The following is a 27,379-nucleotide window of genomic DNA, read 5'->3' on the forward strand; positions in this document are numbered from 1 at the left end:
GATTCTGGTCTACGTTTAGACCGAGTAAAACTTCAAGCTTAGAACTAAAACATAGAAAATGACACAAAAAGTCTGAAAGTGTATTTATTTTAATCTTTTTTTAGTTGGATCATTGCAGCATTCTGCAGAAAAAACACTGTATTGGCAAAAATAAAGAAAAATAGAGAGTTATTGAGACAAGATATTGTTTTAATGGCACTACCAAGTGGAAACAGCATCTTAATTCAAGTTGTAGTTGACATTTGAGCTGTACAGTCTGTGCACTTCTTATCATTAGAGATGGATAGTAATACAGTCCTGCTGAATGCGAGACCAGTTTACATGTCGTTATCTTTTCAATGCATGGCGATGTCGGCAAACGAAGGTTTTCATTTAGAGATCTACCAAATGTCTACGCACAGAAAACAGCCAAATATGAACAATTCAAACTTTTTTTTTAAAAGATGTATTTCTATCTAGAAAAATCTTTACAATCTTTCCATCTTGTGCATGCAAAGTCAAAGTACTCGAAGCGTTTTGTCGATGTGTTTTATTATTCAAAAATCTCACATCTGGCTCCTGTTGTTTTCTGTTAGCAATTAGCAAAACTACTAGGATAAAATTGGCAGGCTTATGCTCCTTTGATGTGACTCTTTAATAATTGAAATCATTTGATATTTAGTTTGCTTTGCTTTAAATGTCATAAAAATGAACTCCAAGTTTCTGCAGATCTCCACAGTTAAAATTGTTGCTTTTTATTCAGTTGTTCTTTGAAAAGTTGTCAAACATTACAGGTTGTATGAAACTGCTTAACTGTCTCAAAATGCTAACATACCCTGTTATTTTATTATGTCAAAAAGCTCAGCACTTACATTAAATATGTCAACTATAACGCATCATTTACAGTCATTGTGTCATGCATTCAGTGGCTGTGGTCTTTGTGCACAAGGATATTATTTTTAACTAGGTCTTGGAGTAAAGTAGTCCACATTTTTTATATGTAGGCAGTATTAAATGTCAGAATTGGTACAAATATAAATACAAGGACATAAATACACCAATCAAGGAAATAATAATAAAAAAAAAAACTTCTGCCACATTCACCTTCAAGGAACGACTCTCGTTTGGCTTGTGACTTTATTTGAGACTATTAGTCTGGTGGGGACGATAAAGATGGGTAACATTTAGCTTAAATGTGTTTCATCAGTCGCTCATTGTTTATTGCGTATGCAAATAAAGATGTTATACGACATGGTAATCAGTTTGTAACCTGGACATATTTAGTCTGTAATCCAATGAGGCGTGCTCTCTCAAGTGTGAAAATGGGGCTGTGTGTGTCATGTTTCCCTCTGTCTCAACCTCTTGTGTTTCAGACTGTGTGTGTGTGTGTGTGTGTGTGTGTGTGTGTGAGTGTGAGAGAGAGAGACGTACAGGATCATGGGAGTTAATGGGGTAGGACTCCGGTCAACAAACGGGGTTATGTATGGGCACAAACAAGAACACAGTGAGAAAACAGACCTGCCAGATTCCCTCAAAGCTGTCTGAAAGATGTCTGCCCTTATGAATATGCTAATCCCAGTTTAGCATGAACAAAAAAAAGTGCTCATTAATTAATGAGCAACAATGGCCTCCTTTTTAATGATGCGCTAGCTGCCGTTGGAAACGGCGACAAATGTTCGTTCTCGACATGAATCGGTTTAAAACTACCTTATTGTCGACGGTTCAGAAGGTCCTCAAGTTATTTTACTGTACAAGTTCTGGATATCAGTGGGCACAGTTTACATGACAAGGGGGAAATCGACGTAAAACAGCACCACGTAAAGCAAAGCTTGTGTCCAAGAGCGTTGAGATCTCAGCGAGACAGAGACCGGCCTCTAGACAGTTTTGTCTGACTAAGCTCTACAGTTTGTTATTAACCTATATTGAACAGATTTACACCGTTAATACATCATGGGAACCAAAGGAGATGCATGTGGGCCATATTAATAGCAGCACCCCAAAACATGGAAATCCCAACCAAACTGACCCGAGACCCAAACACATACGTCGTCAGTTTGGTTGTTAGTGGCAACTGAACACTTAAGCAACTGTCAACTTAATTAAGTTGCTCAAAATGTGAACGGTGACAGAAACAGAAGCGACCCAGTAAGTAAATCTAAAGGCAGAAATGTTTCTAAGCACCAAAACTGGTATGTATGTAATACATAAGTGAAAGTTGTCTTACACAATGTTGCTTTTTAGAGGTTTGACCTATTTTAGTCAATTCTGACAAGCACACTTCCTCGAATGAGAATTATAGTTCATGTTGGCCTAGTGAACTTAGTTGAAGATGTTTAAGTTGTGAACTGTAACTTTAACTGAGAGATTAGACCTTAAAATCCTTTTGTTAGTTTATAAATCACTGAATCTCCCAGACCACTCAGGTGTCCTTGTTTCAGGTCTGCTCTGCATCACAAATCTGCAACAAACTTCCAGAAAACTGCAAAACAGCCGAAACACAGAGTTCCTTTAAATCCAGGCTGAAGACCCAACCTGTTTAGAGTTGCCTTTGAACCAAAATAAATGGAAAACTCATCAGCATATTTGATGTGTATTTGCTTGTTGATTTTGATGATAGCATTTGAGAAAATTAAATGTTTATTTGCTTGTTTCATAATTGGTGTCTCTGATGTTTTCATGATGTAAAACCACTTTGAAGTGCCTGGTCGCTGAAATGCGCTATAGAAGTAAATTTGACTCGACATAGCTGAATAAATTTAGATCTAGATCTTGTTGAAGGTCGACTGGGATCAGTCTGCTGGTTGGGGTGCAGGGTAGACAGGGAAAAGTGCAAAAACATTTACGTTTGTCTCTGATTTTAAAGCAATAAACACACAAATGAGTCAATTCCTCTTCTGAATTTACAAACAACAAAAATAAATGTACCCTTTTGCCTGAACCAAACCCTAAAAATATATTGTAAACTTATCAATATGGCTAAAAAAAGAAGATGGGTTACAATGTTCTGGTTTTAATTCTGTCTTCATGTCTGCCTTGTCAACTCTTTATCACCTTTTGCCTTCACATTTGCCCTGTGGCCTTTTGGCAGCGTGTACTGCTAAGGTCCAAGCAGGCAGCAGCCTGCTGGTCTATTATTCTACTAATTGGTGGCATGAGTGAGATGGCTACAATATCAAAAGGCAGGAAGCAAAAGCTCAGGGGAGTTGGGAGGTAGGAAAGGGTGAGGAGATGGAGAGAATGAATAAAAAAACCCCAGAAAAACTGAGAGAACAGAGAAGGGAAGAGATTTGTTCTCATTAGCGGAGGGCGTGTCCGTCATCATTGTTGGAGGCAAATTAAGTTGACAGGAGAGAGACAAGTTGTGTGTGTGTGTGTGTGTGTGCGTGTGTGTGTGTGTGTTTGGGAGTCTGTATGGGCATGTCAGCTTAAGTGGTTTTAGCTGCGTGTGAGTTCAACAATGGAGTCGGCAGGTTGAGGTAGGAAGCTTCCTGATAAGCTCCTCTCGGAACACCAGCACGTTTCTTCACTTTTGGTGGGAGCCCCCCTCGTTACGCCTGAACTGTGGGAAATCAAAAATAATAAAATGAAAGGTTGTGACAAAAACCCACGAGCAAGAGCGTAGAGAAGGAACTGGGAGAGCAGATTACGCCAAACTACAAGCTAGAAAACTTTGATACGGAAACATTTTTTTTTTCTTCGTTGATGGTGACAAACCATGTCACATTGTCATTTACATGTTGCTCTGTTTAAAGGGAAATCCGTCAGTTTTACACTACATTTCATTAACTCGCAGCAGGAACATTTTTATACTTCAGAAAGATGATATTGCCACTTTAAAATTGACCTCAAATGTCCTGTTCAATAAATAAATATTGTCACAGTAGTTTTGCCTCTTAAGAAGTTCATGATTATGACTGATGCCAGCACCTTCATTATTTAGGATTCTCAAAAAAGTGTTGAGACAAAAACAGCATAAGATACAGTCAAAGAGATGTGTTGCAGCCATTTATGTTATTTAAGTTTTTACCCCAGAAATGTCACCCTAGTTTTTCCATGGTAAAATTAGTTCAAATATGACCTACAGCACTAGAAGACAATCTGGTCTGGATCCGTAGATGGGTTGGTGGCCTCAGCCTCAGATATAATAAAGAAAATGATGTTGGCATACAACTAAAGTGCAGGGCATTCTGGGTAAATACAACCAAAACAAACATGCAAGTCTAACGCTAGTGAGCAGATCACCGTCTTGTCCCAAAGACAAAAGAGAATCGCTAAAATCTGTCGCTGCTTCATTATCGTTTACATTCAGCGAAGAAGGAAGTTGGGCTCAGGACTTCTTTGGACACTTTCATGTCTTTTCCTTCCGGTGTCCTTGGCAGCGATGGGGTGAACAAATAATTTCAATTAGTTTGGATCAAGTGACACAGTGCAGTGTGAAAGCGAACCACACCAGCTGAAAATGTAACAAGCGCTGCCGTATTTTTTTAGTTGAACCAAGTCTACTGGACGGTCAGGTGTGAAAACGCAGCAATGCGTCGTTTCAGCTCACTGCTTCCACAGACGATGTTTGCTCTGCGTAGCTGGAGTTGTTTGCAGATGATGTTTGTTTTCTTGAAAACTTTGTTTTTACAAGTCCTGTCGTTCTGTCGATTGTTCTTCATTATTAACAAAAAACTATAAAAACTGGGCTTGAAGTAAAGACTTCAGAGTTTGTGAAATTTCTCAGCTGTAATTTTGAACACCAGTGGCGTGTTGCCACAGTCTCAATGCCCTCCTCGCTTACACTGATTGGGATCAAGTTACTCTAATCAAAGCAAGTGGCATAATTGTGTGTGTGAGAGAGAGAGAGTCCAACATCGCCTGCAGACTCGCCCTCCTCTGCCCTAAGGGCGTCTCTTCTGTGGAGCTCATGCGCCCTAATCTGCCCCCCGGTACCCCCGTCACTTCCACTGACCCCACCCGTCGGGAAGGGAGAGAGCAACATTACATCTTAATCTCGCTTGCTTGATGGAGAATGCAGGTCCCTGAAAGGCGGCATTTTCTGGTTACATGAACACATTGGAGGTGGATCAACCATATGCCAATCGACATGGCTACGGCTGAATGGCTCGCGTAGATTGTAACAGTGGTCCTCGCACAAAAAAATAATAAAAAGAAAAAGCCCCCCGCGGGCTCCCACACCTCCAGCAGAACCCAACAGACGTTCAGACCGCCGCTGACACAAGGCCGCCAACACCGACACAGACACGCTCAATATTGTAGCAAACAAAATAACAACAATAGCAAAAGCAGTGTTTTTATAGGTTTTAATTTAGTGCAGAGCTGGAAACATAAACCCAATGATGTAAAAATGGCTGACTGGAATCGATTGGAGCGGAAAGAACTACTCTTCAACAAATTACGAGCAAATTAGGTTTCAATGTTTAATCCGCCTGTTATTTTAAAATATGAGCAAAACCAGCTTCTGAAGATAAATCCTGATATAAAAAATATTTTATTTGAATATTTGTTAAAGTAATTATTTACAATCTCAACATTCAAAATGTCTTTTAAATTTTTATTTTAAAGCTAATATAAGCCATTAGGTATATGATGAAAAGAGCATGTAAAGTGTAACATTTAAAGTGCTATAAATACAAATTTCTTATGTTATGTTTTTCTGTCCAGATAATTTTTTTAAGATCATGAAAATGACATTAATTTGGTTTTACTAAGCCAAAAATAACCTTTTCAAATCAAATAAAAATTATACAGAAGACGATGTTTTTCCCCATGTTGTAAGTGAAAAAAAAATCTGCAATAAATTTGAGAATTTTTATCAAAATTCACAAATTATTGACTTAAACTAATCTCATGTATCTTGCTGAAAACTGACTTGTAAGTTAGTTTTGTCTCATTTCAAGTGTACTATGATATTTGCACTAAAAGGTAGAGAAAAAAAATACTTTGTAAGATTTCATGTTTTTGCTGTTTGTTTGCTCAACTTCCAAAGAAATGGCTTGGTAGCCTTTGTTTTAACCTGCTTCATGTTGTCAGACAGGCTCTATTTAAGTCACTTGTTGATCCTGAAAGTGAGACACTAAACCACGGTTAGCAAAGTACAATCTGAATTTCCAAAAAATTATACCAGGCGTGCATGTTTGGATAAATTTTTGCCTTAAAAAATTTAATAATTATTCAAAAGTTGCTGCTTTCCCCATTCCTCCTGTTATCTTTGTCTTTAATAAAACACCTTTTGGTGACCTGAAACAAGTAAAAGCAAAGGAAAAGTGGACATTTGTAAGAGGGTGAATGATTATTTATCACTTGTGTTTCCAAGTAGAACTCATACATGCCAGCGTGTCGCTATCTGAAGGTATCACACTCCGGCCTCTTTGACAAACCAGCAGAAACACTGAAAGGCCTTTTCCACACCAGTGATCCCACATGAGAGCATGTGACGACAAACATTAGGTGAAATGTGTCCAGGCTGGAGAGGCAAGCTGTCCCCGCCACTCCAGCGACTGTACCGCTGGAGAGGCCAGCGCGTTCGCCATATGGGACAGGGATGGTCAATAGGATTACGTCCTGCACCTCGCCTTCTCCCTCTTCTCTTTGGTAAAGAAAGAAGTCCCGGACTGCAAAGCCCCTGCCGATGCATCCAAGATCTCCCCGCGTTGCCCCCGCTAGCAGGGAAGGGTGGAGTGGGGCCGTGGGGGTCTCGTGGACAACGGGAGAGAGCGCGGAGTCCACCGTGTGGATTACCATATTCAACAGGACAGAGATCAAGCCATTATAGAGTGAGGACAGAAGGAGGCTTTCTTTCACACATACACACACACACACACACACAGATTCGAAGAGAAAACAGCAATGAGTGTAAGCTGGATTTGCTCGCATTGTCATGGAAAAGCAGCGAAGGGTCCGGCGATGGCAGCACTCCTCCAACAACCGCCTGATTCGTTCCCACCGCCGCGAGCGGGGCTAAAAGCCCGGCGGGGAAGAAGCTGCTGAATGCAGCAGCTGAAAGATCGAGAACGCATTCGACCGACATCTGAAGTAAGGATGCAGGCTCAGCACAACAGTCTTCGTTTGGTAACTGTCTCCCTGGTTGGGAAAGAGTTGAGCATGAAGACAGGAGGAAGAGGAGTCTTGTTTTTCCTCGTCACATAGAGTCTCTCAAAATATTACATGGCTCTGTTAAAAAGTCCCAGATTTTTCTCATGCAAAACATGAGATCATGAATGTTTTTTTTTCAGGTGTAATGCGAGATTTGTATTGTACAATTCAGCTGAATAAAACAGTTAGAAGGCAAACAATCATTATTAAAAAAATATCTAGAGAAAAAAACCCTGGATATATATATTTTTTGGCATAACCTATGCTTGCCTTTTCTGTGTGTTGGCACATATGTATTACTGTAGAGTTTTGTACCCTTCTTCTGAGTGATATGTGATCCTTTTAACTGTCTTCAACCTTTTCTGCACAGTTTAGCTTCTAAGGGATGCAAATGAGCAAATATTAAGAAATCCTACCAGGACGGTGGAGCTTTATTCCTGGTTAATCAGGATTAGTGTGTAGCTTTTGATTATTTCAGTTGCAAAAATATTTCATTTTGGCACATTTAAATTTAAATCATAAATTTGAGTCACAATTCAAGTGATTTCTCATGATTTATTTCATATTTGCATCACAGCATTTTAACTAATGCAAAAATAAAACAAAATGGAACTGAAAGTCAAACACCTTCTGCTGATGCAGAAAAAAAACTGGATTGCAAGGCCAAGATTGACCCCAGCAATGATGAGTTTCTCAGTATGTCAGCAGCAGCCACACCACCTGCGATACGGTTTTGCGAAAGATTAACATCAATAAAACTTTATTGGCAATGGAGCAGAGACACGGTGATCTGTGAAGTTTGACAGAGGCCTAGAAATCTCAGGGAGCTTGGAGGGCGTGTTGAGAGATGGAGGACAAGTGGAACAAGAGAAGAAGAGTGTTATATCGGTGTAATTGTTGGAGACACAATGCTGCAAAGGCCGTAGAAAGAGGGGGAACCTGTTCCCTGGCTGCTGCTGTGATGGATGAGGTCACTGAGAGGGCTTCCCCAAAATGCAGTGTCTTCATGGGGTCAGACCGAGGTCGACTGGAGGTCAAAGTGCAACTCAAGGGGAGACATAATGTCTGAAAGTGTCCAAAAACCTAAAATGATCGGTAGCTGTTGTATTTGATGTACTAGGCAAATGTTGGACAAATGGCTGCAACCCAACACAAAATGTCATTTATTTACTATTTACTTCTTACTATAATTAGTACTTGTTTTATTGTTTTCCATTAAGTTTAAATCACGTCTGAGTGGTTGTCTTTATTCACAAAAAGTAGTATAGCCTCAATATTAGACTTTAATTGAGTCCCTTTCATTTCTATTCAAAGAAAACTGAACAAGAAATTGGGTCCAGTTGGGATATTTTTTATTTGATTCTGAATTTTAAAGTGTTATTCTTGTTCAAACTTGACAATAACTCAGTTAAAAGACCAGTTCAAGCCGATAAAAAATGAACTGGTTCATGCCTGTTCACCATGCAAAATATATTTCTGAATGCCTTGTTCATTGTATCATTCATGAGTGTTTGGATTTTTGTTTCCATTTGTGCTTGTGTTTAGACCGCCTTCTTGCTGTTTATTTATATTTGTTTAGGTTTTGCCGTATTCTTTTTATTTCTTTTGTATTCATTATTGTTCAAAAGGTCTTGCCATACAATTCATTCCTTCGTGTTCGTTTCTCTATTTATTCTTCTGTTATCCTTATGCCACAGGATTTAGTTTCGTTAGGTCAGTCTTGCTCCCTTTCCTCTAGTTTATTCTTTCTCTGATTCTTAGTTCAGTTCATAAATCAGTTAATAAATCACCTGATTTCCTCACGTGCAGCTAATGTCCTACTCCGCTCATCACTTAGCATTTAAGCTAATTGGTTTTCGACGTTTCTTCCGTTATTTTGTCTGTTGCTTTCCCCAGTCCATGTCGTTTCAAGTTCTGTGCATAAAATGACCGTCTTTGTAAGTTTTATTTTTACTTTTTAAGTGTTATGAAACAATTTCGCCGCATTTTGGTCATTTTACACTCCCAGCCGTAGTTGAACTAGTTCCAAAACAAACGATGAAATTTTATGAGCACAGTCTGCTACATGCTAATAAATTAGAAATGTGGGCAGATTAAATTATCTTCTAAAAAAATGCTGTTTTGAACAGAAATCATGGTTTGATATAGTTCTAGAGTTAAGAGCCTGAAAAATGACTTACAACTTTGGTTAAAAATGATAAAGGACAAACTAATGTATATGAATACAGCAAATTTAAGTTTTATCATATTTTTTTATAAGTGACTGCATGACGTTTCCAAACTGCACTTTTATGTTTTCATCACTTTCTTCAAATGACAGCCCCCCTAAGAAAGTGTATCCATCCTCTTTTTGTAAAGTTTTAATGTTTTTCTTTATTTTAAAATCTAAACGTAAATATGTAGAGACATACTTTGAACCACTTGGGTCCTATCTGACCATTATGTGCTCCTATTTTGCTTTTGAACTTGCATGCACATTCACCACACCTTTCCTCACTTTATTTATTTAAAATGAGCTTCATTGTTGCTTTTCTTCTTCTACCCTTTATCTAATAGTAGCCTTTGTATTCTGTGCCTGATTTGAACTCTCTCTGACTCTGAGAAGTATCACACCACTCTGTAGGAACTGCATTTTGCTCCTGTTTTCCACTTCCTGCACAATGGTTTGCAACATCCAGTCAAATTTCCTCCTGTTTTTCACGTTTTGCACTCATTCTGGTATTAGGTGGAGGCATTTAAATGGAAGATGGATAGTAATAGACACAAAATAGTTTGTTTTCCAATGCAGAATGTGTTGCCTTTTCAGATCTTTCAGCCTACTTCAAGTTGTCAGGCAGGTTCTATTTAAAAATAATGATTGCACATTAATACGGATATGGATATGGCTAGTGAAGCTGAACCAAAACCACATGATGAGGAGGTGATTATGGACCTTACCAAGCTCCGCCCAGAAACGCCCCTCGAAAGTCCCACGTGACTTCATGTCTCACATTAACCTCCTCGCAGAGCTTAGCTTATATGGGACTTTTCGTTTCGACTGACTCTGCAGAGTATTTCTGAGTCGATTAGTGTAGCATTTCTGCCGGATTTTCACAAAATATCAGCCACGACAATGGACAAGGGAACCAACAAGTTCATGTCATCTTTTTTGGACGACATCAAGATATTTTAGCCAGGCGATGCCTCTAACATTGTGCGAGTTGCAGCTAAATGCTACCAGTCAATGAGGAAAACAGCAGATTCTCACACCCCCAGCATAAATATAGCTGTGGACAAGATCACTGATGGCTATTGTTCTTGCAAGGCCTGGTAAGTCGGGCATTCATGGTTTTGAGGGTTCGAATGTGCCTAGGACTTATACACGGTACTCGGTGCTAGCGTGGCTAACACAATTACAGTTTAGTAAAAGCTAGCGTGGCTAACATGATTACAGTTTTGTAAAAGCTAGCGTGGCTAACATGATTACAGTTTAGTAAAAGCTAGCGTGGCTAACACAATTACAGTTTAGTAAAAAGCCTTTTCAGGTTAAATAAAATCTTTAATGTATGTCAGATACGGTACACATTGCATATTGATCTGTTCAGCTAACGTAAGGCTGTAACAGACAGGCTTCAGGATGTAGAAGTTGTATCGGTACTACCATTATGCTGTACTTGGCTAAAAGGTTTTCATAATGGATGTGTTTATTATTGACTTTATTTTTTTCATTCACTAAACACAAAGAAAGCAAAGCAATAATACTTACACCAGCAGACACTTTGTTCTTATTGATCCTACAACGGTGCAAGGCATTCATTTTCAGATTTTGGAAATCTGAATTTTAGTTCCACAAACACGATCAGGATACCTGACATCGCCTGTACAGATACCCCACTGACGGAGAACTAATTTTTTTCGAGTCCTGATGCAAAAACTTTCTGTTGGTCTGCTAGTCCACAATGTACATTAGCATGAGTTTGTGAGATGTAAGGCACGTGATAGCTGCGCTGTGACGTAAAATGGGCATTAGCCAATGAAATGCGGCCCCTGTGGTAAGGTCCATTACATTTTCCCTTGCCAACATGTTATATGGTAATCCCAAACGCACAGTAGCCTGGACTGAGCCCACTCTCTCCAGTGCTGGTACTTTGTATTCCTTGGTGGGAGGGCTGGGAGTTGGAGTAGCTGTGTGTGAAGGTGACGATTTTCAACTGTGTTGGAGTCACTTGGTAAACGCACACCATAATTACTGCTTATTAGAGGCTATAGGGGCCCATTAGTGGCACAAGCCCGGCCCCTCTCTGCCGGTCTTCTCATTATAGAAGCCAGCACAGCCCAGTCTGCCTCATTACCACCTGCCTGTTAAACTCCCTCACACACACACACATGCATCCCCCCCCCACCCCCCCCCCCCCCCACACACACACACACACACACTGCAGGTGCTACCAGATTGAAGTCAGGTGGTAACTTAACGCTCAGCAAATCATGGAAAGAGTGTGTGTTATTAGCTTTTACTACAATATCATTAGATTGCTATTTATCTCACATTATTTATGGATTTATGGAAACATTTCAGTGACATTGACAGGAACTAGTTCAAGTTGTTAAAGGGGGGTAATTATTTAACACTAAAATAAGTACATTTTAGATCGGGGCTTTACTGATTAAAGTGGCCTATGGAAGAAAAAACACCACATCCAGTTGGAATTTTATTTTAGCATATTTTTACATGATCAGTGCAGTCATTTATTCATTCATTTGATAGTGTTTATTGTTCTTAGCATGCTTAGTGTGTGGAAAATTAATTCCTTATGAACTTATGCACACAGTTTTGTCCTTACTTCTGCCTGCAACTCCTGGTTTATCCATGTTGATGTGACTGAAATTAACAGCTTTTAAAAAGCGTTTTTCAATGTTTTGACTGTTCCTCAATTTGTTCCATAAGCATATAGTTTGACGGTGGACAAGTTTCCGTTTCAGCGCTTTTAATTTAAACGTTATGATGGAAAAATGCATGCATCTTTATGGTGTAGCTGTTTGTATATGGAGAGATAACTTTTCTTTTTTTAACAGTTCAGCTCTGGAAAATATGGAGGGCCAAGTTTGCCATCATCAAGAAGGTAATACATTTTTTAATAAAATTATTGCCATGCCAACAAGTTGAACAAAATATATAGAGAAAGATTATTTGGGGGCAAAGAAAGATCATGGCATGCCTCATCAGTTAGACTTGTTTACAGCTGGTGAATTTGCATTGGATGTTCATCTGTGGTAAAGTAAGTAATTCTCTACCATGCCAGCCATGCCATGTTGTTCACTGTGCCACAAACAAAAGCTTCGTCTCAGACAGCAGGGTAAGCGCTGGGTGCAGCTGCCGCTGCTGCCTCCATCAGTTTGATCAACTTCACAGCCAGACCCCCCTACCATGTCAACACTGATTTTAATACAGACTGTTTTTCTTCCCCATACGACCGTCACCCACTCCCCCTTTGCCCTCTGTATCGCTTACAGTTTTAGTTTGGTCTCTTTGACTGTAGCACAGTAGCAGAGGCTGGCAGCTGCCCATACTCTGTGTTTGATTTTTTTTTTCCTTTATTTGTCTCTCCTTTCAGCCATCTTTAGAACTGCTGCTGTTGATTGCACAAACATCACAGGAGAACCAGTAGTTCTGCTCACTTTCTGTTTTTCTTGTGAATACAGGTGAATTGTATTCATACGAGGCTTCCATGAGAGCAGATGGCTTCAATTAAAAAAAAATGAGAAGAGAAAAAAGGGTTGCGTTGTGAAAAACAAAGTTGGAGGCATGTTGTTAAATGCAGCTGGAGATGGAACAGAAAGGTGTTACTGGTCCAAAATGATGCAAAAAACGTAACATTTTCTACTTTGAAGTTTTTTATTACTTTTTTTTCCCATTTATTTAATGTCATTTTGAACTTTTTGGCATATATATAAAAAATTACTACTTGTGTGAGAATATCAATATTTCACTTCACACTGAACACACCATGCCTGAGGTAAAACGTGGTGATGGAAGGAGCATTCCACGGGGGTGAAAAAATAGAAATATCTTTTATTATCTCACAACAGGGAAATTTCTGTTCAACTGCAGCAAAGCAACAGAAAATGGATTCACAAAAGAACAAGAAATATTGCACAGTAAGGTCAAAATTTCAACAAAAATGCCATTGGGCGCTGTAGAGGAACGTGCAACTGACTTTAATTAAAAAATATACAAAATGTTTCTCTGAGTATTGAAACAGACCCTTTACAATTGGTGACAATGAAACATTGTGCGACATTAACATTGTACAGGTACCAGCATGAATGTAAATATTGAGTTTGATGCTAGCATAAAAGTAAACCTCTTAGAAAACACTGGAGTGCTACTTTGTGTTTATATATCACATAAAATCATAAAGCATGTGATTGTAATGTGACAATGATCAAGTGATATGAGTACATTTACAATGAACTATAGAAAGTTCTGCGTCAGCTGGTATCAGCTTTAGTATTAAAGTCACTGCTATATTTTGATCCAAAGTAAATGAACGCTGGGATAAATATATATTACACCATGCATGTCTTAAAAAATTCAGAGAAACATCCAAATGACTCTGAGTTTGACTCTTACCCGGAGTGAAGATCATCCATTTAGAAGCACTCACTAGTCTCTTGTTTAATTAGAGAAGAAAGGCATATGATCTCATCACCTGCCTTAACAACAGGTTTCTCCCATAAGAATCTCTCCGTCTCTCACTCAAAGGGTGTGCTGTTTTAAGGTGGATGCGTGGCATTCAATATACTGCTGTATGCGTGTTTGTGTGCTTCCACTCCAGAGTGCTCCAAACTGTGAGGACAGCCCCTCCAGAAAACACTGGCCAGGCTCTCCAAACTCAAAGGACGAGCTCCATTCACCGCCTGGCAACGCCGCTGAGAAATGGAGAAGAGATGGGCAAAGCGGAATGGGTGGGCAGTAAATTATCCGCTTTTGGAAAGGGAAGACAAGATATTTATTTATAGCATTCAATCGGGGCACTCGGGAAGGGCTGAAATGGGCTTGGGAGGGGCTGGGGGTTACGTCTTTTGCTAGGGGCATCTTAGGTGGTCAGCTCTGACCTACACTAACCTCTTGTATCCTGTCTTATTCTCCCACCCTTCCACTTGTCTTGTACCCGACGCTCCCGAGACCTCCTTGGCAATTAGGGAACCAGTCACACCCACTCCCTGCCCCCAAAAGGTAGTAAATTTTCCCCCCTTTGGCCAGCCCTATGACACACACACTCACACATCCCCAGAATTGAGGCTTCAAGACGCCATTCAGCCCAATGCCTGCTTGCTTTATTCCCCACTCTACATTTTATAACCACCCCTTGTTTTGTTTTGCTGTCTCAATCCATCAATCTTCCCATTAGCCCTCCATATTACGGAAACCATGGGGGAACGCCTCCTTTGCACCAGCCCTCCATGCCCGTCTTCCTCTCTGCACCTCCTTCAGCCTCTACTTTCTCCTGGCTCTCTGTTCCTCCACCCCAGAGTCTGGCGTCCCTCTTATTTCTACCTGTTGCTGTCTCATGATAATGCAGCGTCTCTTGCGACCCTCACCTTCCACCCCAAGGTTGATGCCAGACAAAGAAACAGTAAAAGATGGAGAAGATGCATGTAGAAAGTAGAAGATCAGGGATGGTGAGGGTGGGAAGCGGAGGGGGCAGCAGCACTTTGGGTGGTATGTTTTCTGCAAGGGTGGGACACAATGCCCCCAGTGTTCAGGCGGGCCCGTAGGAGCTTGTTTTACAACAGGGGAGGGGCGGCCATCAATGGCCAGATGATGTGAAACACCCTGAGCCGATTCACGGTGACAAACAGCACCCCCCCAGCCCTCACCAAGCAGACCCCCACCTCTTACTCGTCCTTTCTGCCTTCTCCCGTCATCTCTCTCCTTCTCTCCACACATTCTGCTCTGTTGGACCAAACCCAGGACGACCACGGAGAGCATGCAACAACACCACAACCGAGTAGATGGGAAGTGAGGGGGCACACACACCTACCCGTTCTCAAAACTTCTCACGTACATAATGCACAACGTCGTCTTCACGTCGGAAGAACTTCCTCCCCTTCCCTTGCAGTTGCATCGAGCGTCTTCCGACTTATTTTTGGCTTTCCATTCATTAAAATGCGAAATGGTTTGATCAAAGGATATTTGGTAAAGAAACAAGAGCTAGAGTGTTGTTGCCAACTGGATGCAAAGTCCTGGCTTGGTTTTAGAACTCTTTTCTCCTGGTGACTTGTTCCCTGTTTGGGATGCCGAAGTTCGTTCAGCTCTGTTAGCAGCAAGTTTTAAAACCATGTTCCATTCAAGAGTGGCCGTAGTGACTCCTGCTTTTCACTCTCTTCTGTTCGTCTCATGGCGATTAAACTGGCCTGTCTTCTCATTTTAACTGCAGTTTGGGTAGTACATTATTTGGAAACATTATTTATTTCTTTAATTTATTAAGATCTACCTATAAGATGAACTTCATCAGGTATAGACACAATTAAGTTTACTGTTCGCAAATTACTGTAACACAATTTATCACAAACAATGACGTTAGGGATGTATGACGTTACCTTGTTCGGTTTACAGCAGCGATTTAATTAGTAGTTTTGTGCTTGGAGCATGCATTTGTTGTTGTGAGTTGCTGTAGTTGATCAGGAAAACCCGGTGTAGAGTTTTAGTGTTTATTGTCTTATCAATCAATTTAAAAGGATTTTTCCAGAGTTGGGTGACGTCATTTTGTTATAAGTATGGGGGGGTACAAGTCCTATTCACACAAAGTTATCGCAACACCAATATTTCCTTTCTCATTGTATCCGAGTATGGCATAAAGGACGATCATTGGCAGTGCGCTGTCTCCAACACTTATTTCATGTCTTAACAATCTGCAGTTTGTAAATATTAATCTGATCTAAAGATGCTGACAATTTAAAGGGACACATGGTAAGTTATGGTAAGCAATAACTACTTTTAGAATTTAGAGGTCAGATTTTTTTTTTTTTTTTTTAAGATAATAGTACAATTTGTCCAATCATCATTTCAATCTAATACATCAATACTAGGGGGAATCCAAATAGGAATTATTGAAAACAATGTTATTCTTCAAAGACCTTAGGTTTCCCAGTAGAAAACTTTGTAATCAGTTTTCACAATTCAAAACTGAATAAGCTCTAAACGTCTCTACACACAGCGACTCAATCTGCAGTTGCTTTCCGACCTATAAACCATGAAACTCACAGATGTCCGCTCTTCTTCCTGGATGGAAACCTGGTTTTGTTTCTCAGAGTGCGTGTGTGTCCATGCTGTGGGTGTGACAGCTGGTTAGCAGCGAGGTGGTAGTAAAGCAGTCCGCCCCCTTGTTAAGGATGACGAGGCTGTGCGTGTGATGGGATCAGGAGGCCCGTAGCGAGAGTAAAGGAATGTAACCCAGCCTCCTGTGTCTTCCTCCATTTGAAGCTAATTGCAGCAGAACAGGAATGGCCTTCTCTGCCTGTGTATGTCATTGTTATTCCTCAGCCTATTGTTTTCTGGCTTCTGACAATTGCCATCTGAATGAAAGCCTGTTAAATCTGGCAGATCCCCGTCATTAGAAGTCTTTACAGTTATTGTGATGCAGGAGCGAAGATACTGTTGGGCTAACGAAGGCTTTGTGCTCTTTAGGTTCAAACCAAACTACTAAATAGACTTGAAAATAATGTTTAAGTTTCAGAAATTTGTGATATTTCTCTCAGGAAATTTAATTTAAAAATACTTAAAATCATAAGGGGAGAAATTTATTTGTTTACAGTTGTTTCCGCTTTCCCCAAATTAGAGATGCTCGGTAGCTCTTAATGATGAGCCTTTTTGTTATGTAATTATTGGGATGAACACAAATCTGATATCAAATGGAGAACAGATATGAACCTGTTGAGAAAATAAGACACAGGACAACTTTGCTCAAGACGTATTTGGAGAGAAAATGCTTTGCAGACTAATTAAAATGGGAGAAACGGAAGAGAAGAAAAATGTAGTACATCTTGAGACATTTGTGAACAGCACAAAGTCTCACCTCATTTCTATGTTCTATTTTTAAATTCACTTTGAAGAGATTCTGATAAAAGGTTTTTGTGTATTTTATCAAAATATTTGTATGTGAAAAATAAATATATATTTTTCACATACATGAGATCAGCAGTAAACCTTTTTTTTGTTGAACCTGTTTTCAAAGTGAGTTGCTTAAAGCTTTGAACGTTTATCTGTTATTTAGCTGTTTTTTACTTATTGAGAGCACTTATTTCGAATATAGCATGTGTTGCACTTTGTGAACAGTTGTCTAAATGGCACTAATTTGGTCTGAGAGAAACTGAAGAATAACTTCAAGTTTGTCAACAGATAAAGGAAGTGAAGACAAGGCTAGACATAATCCAGCTCTGCTATCAGCCAAGTAGGACTTGTATCATCTCTGAAATTGGAGTTTTTGTTCATAATTATAATAAAACTGATTAACATTTGTTCAATGGTCCCCAAAATCCAACACTTCAAACATTAGTCTCCCCCAATAACAGTGTATTGTGCTGTAACTAAGAAACTTTTTTTTTGTCTACAACAGTTTGAATCCCCAGTACGTCTACAACCAACCTGCCAGCTGGTCTGCTTTGGGCAAAGTGAGGTTGGGTCTAGCCTCCGTCTCCCTGAAACAAGCATCTGGAGGCCCGGGGGAGTGAATGCGGGTGTGAATATATTCATCTCCGTGTTAAATCTCTGAGCGTAAAGCTGTTGTACCCCCGTGCCCTCCCGGGTGACCCGAAAGGATCAGAGACCAGGTTGTCGAAACATTTGTAACATTTGGCCAAAGCAAATCTCAGGCTGCCTGTTGAATTGAAGCTCAGACCAAAAAAAAAAAGGAGAAAAAAATCCCCCTGGAGCCCTCAAAACACTCCCCACGGTGGACCAGCGCTCCCCCAACCATCCACCCACCCACCGCCCCCTTCTTTTTGCTTATCCTTCATGCGCTCACATTCACAAACCGAGCATGGAGGCTCAACCCCTCACAACCTCCAGCAAATCCCCTTTATCTTTTCCCAGCCAGATGGGGCCGCTGGAATAATAGCTGAAGCCCAATGAGTTCCATTCAATTTGTCATGCCGTCTAAAGGAGCTTGTAAGCTTCCCATTTGCAGTTATGTTATAGTAACCATGGGAGGCACTGCAGTGTTAGGACTTAATTACCTCCTAATAGCTGTTGTAGAGATAAAGCCCCTGGCCAGCAGAACCCAATCCGTCCAGCCCCTGAGACAATCACATCTGATGACTCTGGAGGCGGCCGAGATCCACACGTTTTCTCACGTTAGACGTCCTGCACCTGAATGTGCTGGTGACCTCCTGCCCTCACATGGCCTTGTAGACGGAGCGCTTATCACTTGCACGCTGGAGAGTTTTGCTGTGAGATGCAAAGTTTTTGAAATGTGGCTAAACATGTTCATATGTAGTTTTTGCCAACCTTTTAGGAAAGTACTGCCAATTGGTCTGAAGACCCTTTCTACGGTCAGATATGTATGGTCATATCTTTAAAATATTCATGTTGAATCTCTTCACTAATGTTCTGAAGTTTTAGAGAATGTTTGAATCAATGGTGTGACATTCACATTGTTTGGCTGGGTCATGACATACCAATTATTTTCATATTATTTGTTTTTGATATTGACTCCTCATCTCTGAATATAGTTCAAATCCTGTATGAGTTTCCCCAGATGTTGCTCTAATGGGCATGTCAAGTACCACTAGCTTAAGAAGTCTCCTGTATATTGCGGTAAATGTTTCCATATTGTTGTAAGATCATATTTAAGGTTATTGTTAAATTATTGCTGGTTTAGTCCAGTAACCTCCTATAATGACAATGCTAAAACTTGCGTTTTTACTTAAATTAACTAAAATTCTGCTGCAGCGTTTGGTTTCCCACCACAAAATACCTCACATTTCGAAGTGGTGACTATATGGTCACCACTTCGAAAACCTTGGAACTACTTCTCTAAACAGTTTGTTTATGCTTGGAGCATATTTATGTCACTTAATGCTGAGGCTCTGTGTTGATTGTTTTAATGTTTCTGTTCAGTTAGCACACTGGTTTGCATTTTATAGTGTGCTATCAGTGATGTAAATTGTTCCCATTTGACAGTAGTGTCTTTATCCCACTGGGTCTCTGGATACTGTCACTTGTATTGCTGGTAAATCTCTGCAAAGCGCTCTCAGAAACGGCAGCTTTAGGAATGACACTTGTGTTAAACGGATATAGTGCAGTTTTATTGCCTCAATAGGCTAATGCACATCTCCCGAAACGTGCACCTGCTCATCAACAGGTGCCATTCGTCAGGCAGAAGCAAACAATGTTTCAGTATAATAAATAAAGCTGGATTAAAACGCTCATATGAACTAAAATCTAATAAAAAAAAATTCGTTTTTTTTTCTTTTGATTTATATAATTTTTTTCACACTAGCCTATAAGTAGTCCCGATAAAATACAAGTTAGTGTTTGCTGTTAAGAAATTAAATTAAAAATTTCACATGAGAAATCCTTTTTCTCAGAAACTATTCAACTTCTAAATATATATTGTATTTTTCTATAATTTCTCATTCTTATCTAAATATTAAAGGTAACTCATTTTTAAAATTTTTTATTTCTTTAAAGCACTTTCGAGGACTTAAAGTCACAACATTTCTGAAATGTTTTGATTTACCACCCTTTACAAAAAAATACACAGACATTCTAAGTATGAAAATTCTAGCAATATCTTTAAATTACGTTTAATTTAGCTAAAATGTGAATATTAAGTTGCTCTCATGGATCCCACGGTTAATATTCAGACTTTTCGCTCCTCTTCCTCCGGTGGCTCTTTACGTTACATGTACAGTTGGAGTGCTGCATGTGAATTTCGGAGGAAGACAAAGTGCCCCAACAAAAACAACAGCAACAGTAGTGTTCATGCAAGGCGGCGTCTCACGTTCTTCACTGCAGCGTTTTGACAAAAGCAAGAATTTTGCTTCATTTCGTTCCAAGATCTTGCACAGAAAAGGACCAGGGGGGACTGCCAGGACGTTATTCATGTCTTTCAGTTCATTTGGCTCAACTGGTCAGCTTTCCAGACAGAAAAAGAAACCTTCCCTCATGCTCATGTTTTTACACCCTCCTCTTCTTTTTTTTTTTTTTTTTTTTTTTTTTGCTTTTTTTTGTTCCCTTTTTTTTATTCTGGAAGAAGATTAGCAGGATTAAGTATGGCTCACATATGCTCCTCCTCACTTCTGGTATTCACCACTTCTTCGGGCTCGTTGCCACCCAGACTGATGGACAGGGAGGGATGACTGAGGTGGCAGCAGTAAGAAAAGAGTCAAAGGTGAAGGAAAATAGGAAATAAAAAAAATGTCAAGTTCAAACTTTTCTTTAGCTTACCTTTAAGGTTAGCTTGGATTGAAACGTCCAAATCTGAAGCCAAAGTCCAGAGAGGGTTCTGCTCTGCTTCAACATGTTAATTATTCATTCTGAAGTAATATTTGTACTTAAACATGTTATACTCTTTGTTTAAGCTGCAACAGGTCAGACCAAGGCATAAGTGAGCCAAGCTGCTGCTGCTTAGCACCTAGAGGCCAGTAGGGGGCTCCCAAGAACTCCTTGCACAGAGAACAAATACAAAGTTTCACATTTGCGCTTATGTTTATAAAGAGTGAGACTATTTTTAGTTTGCTTGAAAGCTTTATGAACAGAAGTTTTTTTATTTTTTGCTTTTTATTCTTCCAAATTTGACCTTTGAATGTATTAAGGATTTTTAAAAAATGTGACTAAACAGAGTAAAATATGCACAGGTTAATTTTAATATTCCTTGTGCATCATTTGTCATGTGTGACTAAGTCCCTTTTCATGCACGATTCAAATTAATCAATCAATAAATTTGCCCTCTCCGCTCCTCCTGACTGTGGGGAGCGTAAAGTGTGTGCCAATTGCTGCTTTCTGGTTAAGACTGCATGAGGAAATGAGTGTGTCAGAAAACTAACCTTGGCTTCACCGTGTTTTATTTGATAAAATATGTGGGGTGAACAGTTTGAAGTCCAGTCTGTGATAAACTAAATTTATGAGCATCAATTATTATTTTTTTAAGTGATTTCACACAAATGTAATCTATTTTCTACTATCTGAAAATGCTAAATGAAACATAAACTCTTGTCTATCTTTTAGAGTAGTGATGACTTATTTGCGCTTATTTGAAAATGATTACGGTACATCACAGTAATTTGGCAACTGAAACATTTTGAGTTGTTCTAGTTGTATGGAAGAATTAATTTCTACCAAAGAGTTTTTTTTTCCCCAGAAAGGTTCTTATTTCTTGTGGACAAGCCCTGAACATATTGATGCCGATGTGTAGCTGTCCTCGATCTAATGTAATTTGGAAGCCTATAGCAGCAACACGTGTGGGCAGGGCTCTGAAACTGCCTCTTGAAGTTTACATTGGCCACTGTAATGTGATTGTTACAAAAGCTGAGCAATCTAAGGGTGAAAAGTGGCTAAAAAATGACGAAATGTCCCTTTACGGCCTGACAGGGAAAGAGGTGCAGCTCCTCTGTCCACCTGGAAATGCTGACACCTGGAGGGCTAGTTAGGTCACCTTCTACAGCAGCGGTCAGATTAATGGACCGGGTAACCATAGTAATAAATTAATTAAATACATGTTTGGCGAGTTATCTTCTCAATATAAAATTATAAATGAATATCAACCCATTTTACACTATAAATAAGGCATAAAGTTGCCTAAAAGGAGGGCTAAAAATCCGGTCGTCCTCACTAACTGTTCAGAATTTTCTGTAAATATTAAAATATTATAAAAATTCGGCTGTTTTTGTCTCGATGAATATATACATTTCAGGTCTGAATTGAAAGGAAAGGATGTGTTCTATTAAAGCCGACGACCGACTACAATGCAGACCCCCACATTTTCTATTTATATGTATAGGAGAAGGGTTCTGAAAACATAAACTTGTCGAGGCAATTAGCGCTGATTGCGCCCCCACTGGACAATACCTGTCGCATTTTCGGGACAATGCTGCTGTCAGTTCCAGTTAGCGTGTCTGAGAGCAGAGCACCGGGCCGCCGGGCCCTTCTGTCAGTCAGAGCCAGGCTGAGTTCCCTCCCTCCCGCAGCAGCAGCAGCGGAGGGCCACACTCTGTTGTCTCCCCCCACCCCCACCACCACCACCAACACAGCGCCACTAATTGAAATCTTGCGGATCATAACGGTTAAAGACAGTTTTGCACACTTCATTAATTAACGTTTAAAGATGCTCCTCGACAGCAGATGCCGCGGCCCGACGGCGGGCAAACATAAACGGAAAACAGCCTATCAGGTCCAGGCCTGCATGCTGGAAACAAGGTATGAAGCTTATTAGGCGTTGATTGGTTGATTATCTGTTGTAAAGGTCGATTAGGAAAAAATAAATTAATACAATCTTGTAATAGAAACAAAAAAGTTGTTTTAATCAGGAATTATATTTATGAAGGACTGGTTTACATTTGAGTTCAAATTGAAAATAAATACAATTATTCAGGCAATTTAAATTTGCATAATTTTACCACAAATAATTGCTCTGAAAAAAATATTTTACATTTTCTTATTTTAGTACTTTTTATGAGGCTCTGAATTAATAATGTCAAATAAAAAAAAATCTAGCTATGAAATGCTAATGCTCTTATTTTGCAAGTTTGAAATAACATTATTAATAAAAAAACAAATATTTTAACAGTAGTAGGCCATGTGTTGCCAGGAGTGCGTCAGATTTCACTTAATACTGAGGCTCTGTGTTGGTAATTACATCAGGCTAACGCACCCGGTCGTCACCCTCCCATGTCTTCCCCACCCTCCCGCCTTGCCCGCCTCTGATTGGTCGCGGGGAGGCCGCCGGGACAGAAACGGCGTTGTCCCGGTGACCCGGCCTCTGCTCGCTCCAGCCCCGCTATAAAAGCCTGCGGACGCTCGCATGCGCGCCTGATGGGCTGTCGGATGCGATTTGGAGTAACAGGTGGATCTGACTGCGGATTCTCACCGTCATTGCGCTTGGACAAACCTGGTAGGTGTTTTATTTCATTGTATGCGTAAACATGCTGAGTGTTATTGTTATTATTATGTAGAGGAAGCAGTATTGATTCATTTCATGCGTACGCCCGGTGGAGTGGCATGTAAAGACATAAACCAGAGGCCTGTACAACACGAATTGTTGCGCAATGATTAAAATATTTCTGGATTTCTTTTTATAATTTAGGCTATTTATATTTTCATTTCATATATATATATATATATATATATATATATATATATATATATATATATATATATATATATATATATATATATATATATGGAAATAGAATCTGTAACAACACACTCCGTTTTGGAGTCCAGTTACTCAGTTACTGAAAAGTTTCTCTGTTCGCAGAGCATCGCGCAGGACCTGGACCATGGACTCAGACACAAGCCGAGTGTCAAGCAGACCGTCCTCCCCGGAGGTGGACGACATCTTCATGTCCACCCTGAAGAAGTCCGTGCACGGCTTCTCGGGCGCCGTGTCCTCCACGCAGAGCGACTCCCCGTCGGAGATCCCCGGTCTGCGCGGCCTCTCCGCCGCCGACGAGGAGGCGCTGGCGCTGCGCATGGCGTCCAAGAAGGACCGCAAGCTGCTGTCGGAGAACGAGCTCCAGGCCATCCGCTTGAAGATCAACAGCCGTGAGAGGAAACGGATGCACGACCTTAACGTGGCCATGGACGGGCTGCGGGAGGTTATGCCCTACGCGCACGGACCGTCGGTGCGCAAGCTCTCCAAAATCGCCACCCTGCTCTTGGCGAGAAACTACATCCTGATGCTGAGCAACTCCCTGGAAGAGATGAAGCGGCTGGTTAGTGAGATCTACGGCAGCAGCGGGCACCACGGCGGCTTCCACCCGTCGACCTGTGGGACTATGACTCACGCGGGGCCTGTGCCGGGACACCCGGCGGCTTCCCACGCTTCGCACCCGGCGGTGCACCACCCGCTCCTCCCCCCGCCCGCCGTCTCCACCGCCTCCCTCTCCGCTCCCGGGATTTCCGCCGTCACGTCGGTCAGACCCCATCACGGACTCCTGAAAGCGCCCACCGCAGGCGCGGGACCCCTGGGCAGCAGCTTCCAGCACTGGGGCGTCGGCACCGGGATGCCCTGTCCGTGCAGCATGTGCCAAGTCCCGCCTCCGCATGTGTCCAGCATGAGCTCTGTGACCATGCCGAGGCTGGCAAGCGACTCCAAGTGACTCTGAACTCAGCTGAACTTTTTTTTCCAAATGGGGTTGTACAGACTTTGTTCCCCCATCTACACACATTTTATTTATCTCTGTTGCTGAATCCTCTGCATTACTGAGACCTCGAACCAATGCATTGATTTTTTTTTCCTCCTCGGGATTTGCAGATTTTGCAACTAACTTAGTATTTTATTGTAATTAATCTCAAATGTGACGGATAGTTATGCACAGAGCTCCTGCAGCACAACAAAACCTCTAGGGCCCAGTTTTCTTTTCTTTCTTTTCTTTTTTAGATATTCTTCCATCCAGAAGAAAAAACTAAAATCCCAAGTTAAAAGCAACAAGTCCCAGTTTGTAAGTGTAAATATGTAGATGGATTATTGTCTTTAAATAGCTGCAGATATTATATATTAGAGTCTTGTTAGTGCGGGAAGATTCCCTTGTCTGTTCCTTACATGTTGCACCTGCTTCATTCATTTTTTTTCTGTCTTTGTTCAACGCTTTTCTCTCCACTGCCCGACTTAATCAGTGACCACTTGTTTATTTTTTTAAATGTAAAACAAAAAAGAATAAATGGAAATATTTATTTACTTATTTGGGTGGAAATTTCAAATGACTCTCTTGTTCCGTTGGGGTTTTGAAATGTTAAAAAAAAGAAAAGACAATTAATAAATAAATAAATGAAAAATCTTTAAAGTCTTGGTGATTTTTGTCCTTTTTTCCCCCATTTATTACTGTTGTATTTTAGTGCTTTCTTTTGCTTTCGCATTGTATTTCCTATATTATTTCTATGTCAATAATAATCTGAAAAAAAAAAATCAATATGGGACATTTTTACATGTCAAAACATGTGGAGTCAAAAAACTAATCTTATCAAGTCAATAGGTAATTTAGAGTCAAATTGACTGTTTCTTAAAAGATAAATAAAAACGAAAAAAATAACTGACTTAGGAAAACTAATAAAAACATTTGTAGTTAACTTTATTATTATTTATTAAAAAAAAGTGAAGAACTGTTTTAAAGTTTGAATTAGAATATGACAAAAAAATGAATACTCCTGTATTACGTTAATATATGGAAATATATTGTTTTCTTTATTACTATGCAATTGTCATTGGTAAATAAACTCTTTGGCTCCATATTAGCCAAAGGTGGGTATTTTTGTTTAAGATCCTGATGAAGTAAACTTGTTCAGAACTTGTGATGTAGACATTTCAATACTAAGAACAAAATAACTTTCCTGATACAAAAGCCTCACACCAACAAGCAAAACCCTCAAAAGGAAACCAGTTTCTTTTTTTATTATTATTATTTGTTTCCTAAGAATGTGAAAGCAGCACCCAGAGTCGTCCTCCTAACAAATTACAAAGGCACAGAATGCTTCTGTTGGCACAGACAGGCCAGTAATAAACAAAAGCCGTTTAGACTTTAGGAAAATCAAGCAGCTGCAGAGCAGATTGTGCATGCTGTAGCAATATTTTCCAAAAGCTTTTGAAGCTGGAATGATACGAACTCGATCCCTGAATATTCATGCATGGATTTGTTTATTCGTCTCATTATTGGAATTGAATTATTCAAAGTCCTTCACGGTTTTTTGTAGGACGTTTGAGAGAGGGAGAGAGGGAGAGAGGTCGTTTCGGTGAGACGCAACAAGCACAGGCGAGGAGTAAAGTCTGCGAAAGCAAAAGGAGCAAGTTGAGAAACGACTTCCATTTTTCATATGTCTGATTTCAACAACTCTGCTTTTAAAAATGAGAGCAGACGACGGCAGCCTTAAACTAAACAGAAGGTGTGAATTAGACCTAATCGGCAGTTTGTTTACACGTCTAGCTCATCTAACTTTTGAGTTTTATATCATTAAAAAAAAGAAACGTTCTCCAGATGACATTTAAGGTGGCTTTGCTTTGTGCAACAGTCTGTGAGCCAGCAGGCATTATAACCAGAAGGGAGTCAGACAATTGTTTTAGTATTTATCATGTTTCTCCTGTGGCATTAGCCAAGATTTTAATGTTTTAACTCTTCTTATGCTTTAAGTGAAACATTTTTGTGTTTTCTTACAAAATGTAAAGTAAAAATATATTTGATGCTCAAGGTGGTTAACAAATCAGATAGAGACATTTGGTTTAGGCAAACTCTTACTCTGTGTTTTTTTATTATATATATATATATATATATATATATATATATATATATATATATATATATATATATATATATATATATATATATATATAAAAAACAGGTAAGAAATTGTAAGTGCTGTTGAAAAAGATCTAATACAGCACCATCTATGAAAGCAATACCTTACGTTGTAGACTGATGGGTAAGAAGAGGACGATGTAGCAACATGAACCACCTAGAAATCAGATTGTATTTTACAGACATCAGTCTGACTTTTGCTTTTGAAGATAATATTCATTGAGATGTTAGATTGAGCTAAATTAATCTCTCATTCTGCACACGATGTTGTCCATACAGTCAAAACATGCCAAGTATGACCTTAAAGCTCCTGAGGACAGGCAACACATGACACAGTACTTATGGAAATTAATGACCTAATTTAGCCAGTTTTTGGAAAAATTGAAACCTGCACAAAACAATTTATGTGTATTTTGAGGAAACTCCCTGAAAAAAGAGAATAAAAACCTTTGTTGTAGGCACAATTAGAGACAACTTCTGGGGTTTTCAAGTTGCAACCTCAAACATGAAGGCATTTTACTGGGATGTCAAATAATTGTGCAAACAGGAAGTAGTGCATAATTGGGAAATGGAAGGAAATGATTTTTAAAAGTGTGGCATACATCTGCAGAACCACCTTTTGCTATAGTTCCGTCTGAAAGTGTTTTGCAGTTTATCTTCTACAGCTTGACACAACTAGACTGAAATTTCTGACTGTTCTTCTCTACAAAATAGATCAAACGGAGTCAGATTTTTGGGTGTTGCTAACGATTCCCAAACCAATTTAGGTCTCTACTTTGACTGGAAAGTTCTAATAATTGACTATGGA

The 27,379-nt window shown here is 39.8% G+C and overlaps 1 protein-coding gene and 1 long non-coding RNA gene across 2 annotated transcripts; both read left to right on the forward strand.

Moving 5' to 3' along the window:
* Window positions 1-8,796: 8,796 nt before the first annotated feature.
* On the forward strand, window positions 8,797-26,307 carry LOC103478629 (uncharacterized). Its single transcript, XR_014085083.1, has 3 exons — window positions 8,797-9,014; window positions 12,133-12,179; window positions 25,973-26,307. It is a non-coding gene; the product is annotated as an uncharacterized LOC103478629 (long non-coding RNA).
* olig2 (oligodendrocyte lineage transcription factor 2) lies at window positions 23,064-25,062 on the forward strand. Its single transcript, XM_008432608.3, has 2 exons — window positions 23,064-23,174; window positions 23,541-25,062. Exon 2 carries the CDS (start codon window positions 23,563-23,565, stop codon window positions 24,382-24,384), a length of 822 nt encoding a protein of 273 aa, XP_008430830.1. The 5' UTR covers window positions 23,064-23,174; window positions 23,541-23,562; the 3' UTR covers window positions 24,385-25,062.
* Window positions 26,308-27,379: the final 1,072 nt, after the last annotated feature.

The sequence above is a fragment of the Poecilia reticulata genome, chromosome 2, assembly GCF_904066995.2.
Source record: "Poecilia reticulata chromosome 2, P_reticulata-male-v2, whole genome shotgun sequence".
NCBI classification, from domain to species: Eukaryota; Metazoa; Chordata; class Actinopteri; order Cyprinodontiformes; family Poeciliidae; genus Poecilia; species Poecilia reticulata.